General features: G+C 53.6%; 4 protein-coding genes across 4 annotated transcripts; 3 read left to right on the top strand and 1 right to left on the bottom strand.

Annotated features, from left to right (window-relative positions):
• Nucleotides 1-1322: 1322 nt before the first annotated feature.
• On the bottom strand, nt 1323-2601 carry LTR77_004433 (uncharacterized protein; the record flags this gene model as incomplete). The annotated part of the gene is made up of 2 exons (XM_064801687.1): nt 1323-2488; nt 2544-2601. The coding sequence occupies 2 exons, from the start codon at nt 2599-2601 to the stop codon at nt 1323-1325; spliced, it is 1224 nt and encodes a 407-aa protein (XP_064660317.1).
• Nucleotides 2602-3128: 527 nt separating this feature from the next.
• LTR77_004432 (uncharacterized protein) lies at nt 3129-5248 on the top strand (the record flags this gene model as incomplete). The annotated part of the gene is made up of 2 exons (XM_064801686.1): nt 3129-4494; nt 4590-5248. The coding sequence occupies 2 exons, from the start codon at nt 3129-3131 to the stop codon at nt 5246-5248; spliced, it is 2025 nt and encodes a 674-aa protein (XP_064660316.1).
• Nucleotides 5249-5732: 484 nt separating this feature from the next.
• LTR77_004431 (uncharacterized protein) lies at nt 5733-6093 on the top strand (the record flags this gene model as incomplete). The annotated part of the gene is made up of 2 exons (XM_064801685.1): nt 5733-5912; nt 5968-6093. The coding sequence occupies 2 exons, from the start codon at nt 5733-5735 to the stop codon at nt 6091-6093; spliced, it is 306 nt and encodes a 101-aa protein (XP_064660315.1).
• A 1632-nt stretch (nt 6094-7725) lies between these two features.
• On the top strand, nt 7726-10033 carry LTR77_004430 (uncharacterized protein; the record flags this gene model as incomplete). The annotated part of the gene is made up of 4 exons (XM_064801684.1): nt 7726-7861; nt 7912-8930; nt 8987-9100; nt 9158-10033. The coding sequence occupies 4 exons, from the start codon at nt 7726-7728 to the stop codon at nt 10031-10033; spliced, it is 2145 nt and encodes a 714-aa protein (XP_064660314.1).
• Between the last annotated feature and the right edge of the window lie 244 nt (nt 10034-10277).

Genomic DNA, 10277 nt, shown 5'->3' with positions numbered 1-10277 from the left:
CGATCGGGACTTTCCAGGAACACACCAGACTCTAAGCGAGCCACGGCACTTCTTTTCAGCCTCCGGAGTTACACAGAGCGGCAGACTGCAGGGCGAAGCGTTCATATGATGTGCGCGAACAGCGTCTGTGTGCTGTACCGACTGCACGTCTATAACAAAGATTCCATCCTGTATCGCGACAATATCCAATGCTATGGTCCTCAGATCTCGTGGTTGCTCGATCTCAGATGCCTCGGTAGGGCTGACGAATCATGGAGCGAAATACCAACTGCCGAGAGACTGGGTTTGTAGCAAACGGGCGGGACGGAGAGGACCTCAAGCCCCTTTTATTGAGAAGTCGATCATTAGACCGTCGGCGGCCAACACGGCACCTTCATATGGAGCACGATCGCGAAGGACCATCGTGAAAACATCAGGACTCTCCCAGCCCCTAGTCTCACCTCCGGCCAGTGGACCCAAAGATGACATAAAAGTTCAACCACACGAGCCGCACGTGGAAACAGAGTTCATATAGCGCATTTGCGGTCGGTAAGTTCTCGCGTGTCGAATCTTTAGCAGCAGACGGAAAACGCCGTATCGTGAGAAATTGCCGCGCGCGGGTAATAACCTTGAAGCAAACGGCAGTACGCTTGAGCGGTGATGGTTGTCCGTTTTGATGAGGTATGTAGTAGGGTGGAGGCAACGGACGGCAGTGGAAGATCGCTTAGAGAGTTCACCAAAATTTGACACCCATGCGCTCGACAAGTCTGTTCACACAGTGATGAGCGCTCAAGTGAGGCGGAGCGGATGAAAGATACTTGCTGTGATGCCCCAGTCTCTTCATCGAAACCACCTTGACCCGTTGTCTGATTATGAACAAGTCAACGGTCGTTTCGACTAGTGTAAGTACCTGCGCCAGCGTCGAGACCTTCATCTCCCTCTTCACCAGCCGTTCATCTTCGACAGCAATAGGCAGAAATACCTCGGTAGATTCTGCTTGCCACTCTCCCTTCCGTGCTATCCAGCGGTCGAGTTAAAGCTCCTTCTCCAGACGCGCCAACAGACAATCGAGCGCAGCACGAGCAAAGTCCGTAAGCCAGCCAGAGTGCGAAGCTCGCAACAACAGCTCAGGTTAAACGACTTCGAGTTCTTTCCTCCGCATAGACTCGCTCAAGCCCCTTCGCGACATCTCCTTTGTGGCCCTCGGGTGAGCTCGTCGGTCTCGTAATCGTAGGTGTTCTAGAGCTCCCATGCATTGCTTGGCAAAGCACATTGACCAGAAGAATGTAGCTGATGTCCGTGAGAACTCGAAAGGGACCGCAGCGGTTTCGTTGCCTTATTGCTCAGATGCACAGCATCTGCTCCGCATCCTGCCACCGACAGCCCTGCATCTCTTCCTCCTCATCATAGCCTAACAGCAACATCGAGTCAATGCTGCTGTAGACCGACAGCAGATCCTCGTCAGATGTCAGATCTGTGGTAGCGCTCGAGACTGTGGTCTGTGTGCTTTGATCACCACTACTCATCTCCAGTTCTTCAGAATCCATTGCATCCTCAAAAGCTGTCGTGGTGAAGTCTTCGAAGTCATCAATACCAAGTATATCGTCCTCGGATAGGTAATCATTCTCATTGTCAGAGGCTAGAGTTAGCATGTCGTGGTCGAGATCGACAGTGTCGCAAAGCCCATCTGCATCAGCGTCAAGCTCTAACATGTCGTTCGAGACGGTCGACGAAACTGTGGTTGGGGTCACAAGCAGCTGCGGGCGCTTCGCTGCTTTCGGGTCGTACATGCGAGTCTGAAGCATCTTCCAGAGCTGCTTATGAAAGACGCTCGATTGAAATCTTGTGCTCGTTGCTGATTGTGGGTGAGAGTGGTCTGTGATGCGGTCCTTTGAGGAAGCGGCTTCCACCACGTTGGAAGCCAATCTCTCGATCTTCTTGCTTTTCGAGGTGCGAACAACTGAAGCAAGCGCGTGGGATATGGTCGGAAGGAAGACTGATCTAGCTGCCAGCGACGGTAGATATCGCGGCGACCAGATCGAAGGTGCAATTGACGCCAGAGGCTGGAGACTTGCTGTGGAGATGGCCAGATCCTTGACTCTTCTACTGGCAGGCCCGGCAATAGCGATGTGCACACACATTAGTGTCCAGTCGGTGAGGGCTTGAGCGGTGCAATCTTTGAAATCTCTGCCGACGCTGCCAGTCTCCGATTGGCCCCCTTCGATCCCGTCCATGAGAAGCTCGTGGTCGTCCAGCATACTTCTCGATTCGTCAAGCAATAATTCATGCTCAAATTCAGTCGGATCGGGTCCTGTCGCGCCTTCAGCCTCTGAAGTGCTGCTATCTTCTGCCGATGCCGCTTGGACCTCAGGCAAACCACTCACAGCTATCTCTAGCTGAACCGAGTCAAGTCTGGCGTGGGGCACTCCTTCCGGAGGGCGAACATCGTGTATGGGCACATCCGCATCGAGCTTGTGCAGCCTTCGCTTGTTGTGGGTCGTCGGCTTATCTGCCGGACGTAGCAGCAGTTCGATTTGGTGGCCAGTATTACCGTGGTTCGAGACCTGAACGCATGGAGTGGACAAACACAGCAGCCTCCAAAGCTAGCACGATGTCAGTCATCAGAGCTGAAACATCGGTAGGAAATGACAACTTCAGCCTGGCGCAGTCGCGTTGATAGCAGCTCGACCACTTCTGTCGTGGGCGAGATCTCGCTGAGCTCATTTTCAAATTGAAGACGAATCACGAGTCTCAACCTGTCACTTCCCGACACACAAGGAAGTCTGTCCAGCTCTTTGCCGAGTCTGTATTCAATTAGTCGCGTCTCGAGCTGATCAATGTCGTCCTTTCCGGACGGAGCAAACTCTGCGGCACTCTCGAGGCGTAGATGCACACGGTGAGATGCGGACTCGATGTCGAGATGTCCCAAGTCAAGATGCGCACTCATGTCGACATATCCCACGCCGTCTAATTGCCTGACGCGCTTGTCAAGGTGAGGACGTGAGGTCAGGTGTGTCTCAGAGAGTGCAGACCTTGAAGTCGGCCGGAAGTTCCCGCAGCTGGCAACCGCACCTGAAGCAACGACACCGACGAAGCCTCTTCTACATTTCACTAGACACACCTCACTCTCAAGGCTTCTAGTCTTCGCTATGGTCGTGAAGTCGACCTTGACGCGTACCCTGGCCCGCGGGGTCCGGTCGAGCCGACTCCTTCCAACCAAAGGATGCCGAGTCTTTTCTCAGACACCACGGACTGGGACGGACGGTGTCTTTAGAGAGCTAACAGCTCAAAGAACTCAGATACCCTGGATCGAGGCTCTTCGTAAGCAGCAAGAGGGTACTCAAGATGCTACGGCATCAACATCTCAACCGGCCACGCCTCAGGATCGGGATCTCTCGCCGAAAAGAATGAAAGACAGCCACCACGCCGTGTTGCTCCCACTGGGACAAGACCCTTGGCTTCTTGACACCTACGCAAACGCCACTGGCCAGTTGCGCCTAGGAACACTGCTCATGGACTTGGACGCTCTTGCTGGCGTTATTGCCTACAAACACACCGGAGAGGATGTCACCACCGTGACTGCGTCTTTCGACCGGATTGTGATCCAACATCCCTTGACCGAGATATGTGACCTTGAGCTATCCGGCATGGTTACGTACGCCACTGGCCGAAGCAGCATGGAGATCAGTCTTCAGGTGGCCAAGGCGCCAAAGGAGGGTGAGCAGGCCAAACCTGAAGACATTATGATCACTTGTCAGTGTACCATGGTCTCTCTTGACCCAGCAACCAAGAAGCCGGCCAACATCAATCCTGTCCGGACAGACACCGAAGAGGAGAAGCGGCTCTTCCAGCAGGGAGAGAAGAATAGCAAGCACCGCAAGGAGCTCTCACAGCGCTCGCTGCTCAAGCAAACTCCGGATGATGAGGAGAGCGATCTCATCCATGCCATATGGCAGAGGCAGCTGCAGTACCATGACCCCAACGATCCGCTCCGGAAGCCTGACAATGTCCATTACATGGATGCCACGAAGCTGCAGACTGCCCAGATCATGATGCCGCAGTATCGCAACCGGCACAACTTTCAAGTGTTTGGTGGATTCCTCTTAAAGCAGACTTTCGAGCTGGCCTTCTGCTGTGCCGCAAGCTTTGCCCACAGCAGGCCGACGTTTGTGTCGCTCGATCCGAGCACCTTCCAGAACCCGGTCCCAGTCGGCAGTGTCTTGTATCTCACGGCCACTGTGGTGTATACCGATCCACCGGTCGTGCGTGGTAGTTCAGATGCGCAGAGCACGGAGGAAGCGCAGCAGACTCGTGTCCAGATCCGGGTGGACAGCAAGGTCCGTAATGTCGAGCACGGCGAGACCAAGCCTACTGGCCAGTTCAACTATACCTTTGTTGTCGACAAGCAGATGAAGGTCATGCCGCGGTCTTATACAGAGTACGTCATGTACGTCGATGCTCGCCGGAGGGCCAGGAGCGTGCTCGAGAGCCTAAGGCACGGCGAAGCGGACGCCGGTGATAAAACCCGGGTCACCGAATGAGAAAGCTCACATTGAACAAGCTGACCTCTCTCAACATGGCGCGACATAGGGTCCCCATGCGTTCCACAGACCGCTACGGCCGCTGGGGAAACCCCGCCATTTTCAGCAAAGCTCGGAAACTCACCGACGACGACAAGGGCGACGGCGACATGATGGCACCACCACGAAAGCGTACGAAGCTCCACCACTCAGCAACCCAAGTAGCCGCAGAGCCGCCCAAGAGCAGACTCATGGGCCTACCCGCAGAACTACGCAACGAGATCTACCGGTATGCTCTGGTACGCAAGAACAAGTACCACATCAAGCACGGTAAGCGACAGCCCAAAGAACCGGGTCTTTTGCTGGCCAACAAGCAGATCCGCGAAGAAGCAGCAAGCATTTACTATCAAGAGAACACCTTCTATTTCGTCGTGGTCGACAACAACGCCAGGCCATATCTCGAATGGACTCGTGCTTCAGAGCTGCACCACGGAAGCAACTACCTGGTGCACATTCGCCCTTCGACCAACTACAACAATCTGATCGATTGGACTCGACGTTTCCACTACAACATGACGGACGGCAAAGTACCAGGGCCCTTTCCAGACAGTCGCTCGGGGGTCATTCAGAGAGAGGCATTTGTTGTTGCGAAAGAGTTGAAACGGCTTGGTCTGTCATGGTGCCATATCAAGTCGCAGTTGGAGCGCATACAGCGGATGTTGGTTGTGCTTGATGGTGGGTACATGTAACAGCATCTCCCGGAGCGATGCAGGCCTGTGGGTGGTGTAGCGACTACTATGGTCGGATGGCCTGGGAAGCATCTCTGAGAAGGCTCGAGAGGAGGCACGAAAGAAGTCGGTCTGCAGCTTCTCATAGATAGCGAAAAGCTGTTGCGTGTCTACATGAACCTTTGTGCGCCTGTCTGTCTTGCGGAGAGATGCTACAGACCTTGGGCTCATGACCTCTTCTCCGCTTGCGCATCGCAGTGTGAGAGGGTTGCTATTCATATAACAGCTTGTTTGCGCGCTCGAGAAGGGGTGTGGTCCTTGCTGTCCTCATCTTCCCTTCCCCACAACGGCTGTACCTTGCCTTTGTCAGCCCTGACAAGGCTGACAGAAACCAATTCTCTACCTCATCTCCTGAAGACCAACTTCTCACCCCTCCTCCGATACTGTAGGTCCTTGTCGTATCATATTCCACAGTATGCCAAAAGAGACACCAGCTGATGCCGAAATGGCCGTCCAGGGCGATCATTCTTCCATCAATGGCTCGCACGGCTCCTTACGACACAGGAAACGCCATACAGTGCCGAAAAATGCACCTTTCGCCGGCCGCATTGGCGGTAACCAGGCCTTCATTGCGACAGATGATTCCCAAGAGTCTGAGGAGATACTGAAAAAGCAGCCTGATGCCGTATGTCCATGCAGCAGTTTTTTCCTACAGCTGAGCAGGACTGACTTCAAGATAGGCGCCATTATCCAGCCTGAGAGACTCGCTTGATCCTCGTGGCTTCTTCATCGTCGATACATGGCGACAAGCGGCCATAGAAGCATGGGGTGAGGTCGATCCTATGGATCTGGAGATGCCGAGCTGACGAGCATAGGCACCTGTCTCCTCGTCTTCATCTTGGGCGCAGCATCTTCTGGCTTGACACTTCTCCCTGCTGGCACATCACCGTTGGCTATCGGAGCATATGCTTCACTTACCAACGGCATTGGATTGAGTCTTTTCATCTTCTCCGCCGGCCCTGCGTCAGGTGGCCATCTTAATCCATCGATCACTATGGCGACGTTCTTTGCTGGGCTTGCAACCTTGCCTAGGGCCGTCATCTATATCTCTGCTCAGATCGTAGGCGGGATCATTGGAGGGTATTGGTTACGTCTCGGTCTGGGTGACGCCTACTTTCCAACTGTCAGCAAAATACTCCAGACCTTCGTTTGCAGGGCTGATCTATCCCCAGGGAGTGATACCAGGATGCACCGTAGACCCCTCATTAGTCTCGGCAGGACAACTCTGGGTACTCGAGTTCATGTTTGCGCAAGCACTGATCTTCACTGCTTTTGGTGTTGGTCTTGATCCACGACAGGCTAAATCCCTGGGTCCCGCCCTTGCTCCAATCCTGGTGGGCACGAGTTTGGCGCTCGGAACATTGGCCAGCTCGATCTCTAGGCCCGGGTACACTGGCAATTGTATGTCAGCCGTATGAGTTGATCCACGGGAGGCTGACGAGTTTGTTCTAGCATTCAATCCCGCGCGCTGTATAGGCTTGATGACCGCAGGCAATAATCTCCAATTTCACTGGGTTAGTACATATTTCGCTCCATGCATTCGCTCCTGCCCTCATCTATTATTTGGCATCTTTTGTGCGATCAAAGAAGCCCAGAAGCTAACGTCTCTCGATAGGTCCACTGGACGGGACCTTTGGCTGCTGCTATCATCAACGGCATCTTCTATTACTTCGCACCTCCCTACCGAAGAGACAGACCATTGGTACAGCACAACCCACTTCATGCTCTGTAACTGTGGCTTCACAAGCCTAATGGCAAACACAAAGCGACGGAGGTAGCACCACGGAAGCCATATCGAACAAGGCGTGCTCTTAGGCCTGCACCCGACGCCTTGAAGGTACGAGCCAGCACTTCTGTTGCTTGTCGCACCCTTGACAATACATTTACAGGCACACCTCCATTAAGACTATGCCTCTCATGAGCACCCAGCGAGTACTCGTGGTGCAGATCTTTTGTCGCTTGAAAGATCCCATCTTCAAGTTCCCAGTAGTCCGGTTCAAATTATCGTTGTCCAAATGGGCCGCTACTGTCGCATTCCTTGCAAATTTGGAGTTGGTCAACATACTCCATACCGAGTTTGTCCGGGAAACGGACCGCATTCTTCCCGGCGAGAGACCAGCGCCCATCATCACACATCTTATTGCAAAGCTCACTGGCCAAGGACGTCGTGTGCTTTCAGTGGGAGGGACGGACAACAGCCAACGTCATGCGCCCACCAGCCTCCAGCCGTTGCATGTCTCGTAGCAATTCCAATTGAGGTGATGAATGGGACTTCTTCTTACGGCGATCGCCTCGAGCATGCCACCTGGGTCCTGCAATCAAGTTATCACTTAAGTCTTCACTTCTCACCATGGCACACTGACGGCAGAAAGGTCTCGTTCCGCCAATCACTCTGGCCTTCAATCTACTTTCTATTGTCACTCTCAGTACCAGCCAACATGGCTCTCTTGAGGAGGCTATTCTCCACGATCCTTTGCCTCTACTTCTTCTCTTTGCAAGTGCAGTGTCAGCCGTCTTTCGCACCAATTCTACCGCCTTCATACCCGCTCGCGGTTAAGAACCCCTACCTCTCAGGTAAAGCCATGGAGTCCTCCATGACATACTCCTGCTAACCCCCTTCACAGCATGGCTGCCGGGCAACCAGACCGCAGACCTGCCGTCGGCAGTACCACAGTTCTGGACGGGACAGGAATTGACTTGGTCCGTCATAGCACGAGTTGATGGCCAAGCATACTCCCTCTTCGGGGTTCCGGAGCCGGTGTCTGGCATCAAATCAGCCTCCTTCAAGAGCGCTGAGTATACTTCAACTCATACTACCTTCACTCTGGAAGCTGGGGCAGCAATCTTCACTCTGGACTTCTTCTCGCCAGTATCTTTGAATGACTATGTCAGGCAGAGCATGCCATTCAGCTATCTGATTGTTTCGGCATCTGGTCTGGACGGAGCAGCACCATCTTTACAGGTGTATTCAGACATGGACAACTCCTGGACCGGCCAGTTTGGAGAGAACGTGCAGACAAACTGGAACTATGCTCTAAGTTCGGCGAGTACTCAGGTCTTCACCTTGACTTCTGGTGGTACAGCGATGTTCTCCGAGGTCGAGGATATGGCTCAATGGGGGACTGCTGTCTACTGCACCAAGCCAAGCACATCAACGATTTCTCCATCGTTAGGTGACATGGCCACCGTACGCTCCAGCTTCGCCAACAACGGCTCGCTACCTGGAGACTGGGACTGGAAGCCTGGCAGCGTCATCGCCCTCAGCCATGACCTTGGAGCCGTCAGTACCCACCACAATGTCACTTTTGCCGTCGGCTACGTACGACAGGTCGATGTCAACTACATGAGCACCCCTCGTGCGGGTTACTGGAAGTCTGCAGCATCAGACATCAACATGGCTTGCGTGAGAGCACTCTTGGACTTCAAAGCCGCGGACGCTGAAGGACGAGCTTTGGATGCGGGAATCGCCAGCAGAGCCACTGCAGCTGGCGGCGGCAACTACAGCGACGTCGTTTCCTTATCAGTCAGACAGGTCTTCGGAGCTTTCGACGTTACGGTACCGGAAGAAGACTTGTCAAAAACCGAGGATGTTATGGCGTTCGTCAAGGAGATATCCTCAAATGGCAATGTCAATACCATCGACGTGAGTTAACTTCAAGACTGGGCTTGCCATTGCTGACACCTAACTCCGCGATCTAGGTAATCATGCCTATCTCGCCGACACTCTTCGTAATCGCACCTGAGTATATTCGTCTACTGTTGGAACCGGTGATGCAGTACCTTGACACCGGAGCTTGGCCACACCAGTATACTGTAAGAACAGCCAGTGCAATGGAAAGACCAAGGTACAAGTGCTGAAACCTCTGCTAGATCCACGACTTGGGCACACACTATCCCAACGCCACTGGCCACAACGATGGTGTCGCTGAAGAGATGCCAGTCGAAGAGTGCGGCAACATCATCGTGCTGGCATACATGTACCAGCTGGCTTCTGGCAATATCGAATGGGCAAGCAACTATGCTTCGCTGTTCAGGCAGTACGCAGACTACCTTGTCCTCAACGGCCTTTACCCGACCCTTCAGCTCTCATCTGACGATGGTGCTGGACCAGTCGCAAATCGAACGGGCCTGGCGATCAAGGCAGCCATTGCTCTAAACGCATACGGCGTTATGACCGGACAATCGAACTACTCAGACACTGGACGTCAGTTTGCCGACGAACTTTACGAGCAGACAGCAGGCACAGATGCTGATCGCACCCACTTCACCTTGACCCAGAGGGACGACAACTCCTGGGGCATAGGGTACAACCTCTTCCTCGACGTGCTGCTGAAGCTTGATACCTTCCCAACGGAAGCATACGCCATGCAAACCAACTACTACCAGCATGTCCGAGCTGAAGCCGGTCTAGCGCTTGACAGTAGGGTTGACTGGGGCAAGACAGATTGGATGAACTTTGCTGCTGCCACTGCGATGGCTGAGGGGGTGGGAAATGAGGGCGTGCGAGACATGCTTGTTGGCGATGTCCATGCTTTCCTCGCTAGTGGACAGAACACGGCACCTTTCAGTGACAATTTCTTCGGGGAGACGAATGGAAGTGATGTTGCGGGTATCTACAACATCTACCGAGCGAGGCCTGTGGTCGGAGGGCACTTTGCTTTGATGGCTTTGGGTGGACCGAATCAGAATCAGCTGCAGGCCAGTGATGGTGGATATGAGAAAAGAAGTGAAGGAGGTGGGAGCTAGGTATCCAGGCTATTGGCGAGGTTTGCAGGCAACTTTTGAGGATTAGGTGCCAACATGGGCTTCACTACGGTTGATGAGAAACCCACTTACAAGCTCACTTGAAACGAACCCGCGAGGGCCAGTGCGTTATCACATGCTCACAACAGCTATTGTATCAACTTCCTCCCACCTCTAACAACCTCTCGTCTTACATCTTCATCGATCTTGTCAACCACAGCACCACAACACCTCCAGCTCTCCTACT

The sequence above is a fragment of the Saxophila tyrrhenica genome (genome assembly GCF_035928015.1).
Source record: "Saxophila tyrrhenica strain CCFEE 5935 chromosome Unknown scaffold_6, whole genome shotgun sequence".
In the NCBI taxonomy this organism is placed as follows: Eukaryota; Fungi; Ascomycota; class Dothideomycetes; order Mycosphaerellales; family Extremaceae; genus Saxophila; species Saxophila tyrrhenica.
The sequence above is the reverse complement of the archived record's forward strand: the minus strand, read 5'-3'. Positions and strand labels throughout refer to the sequence as shown.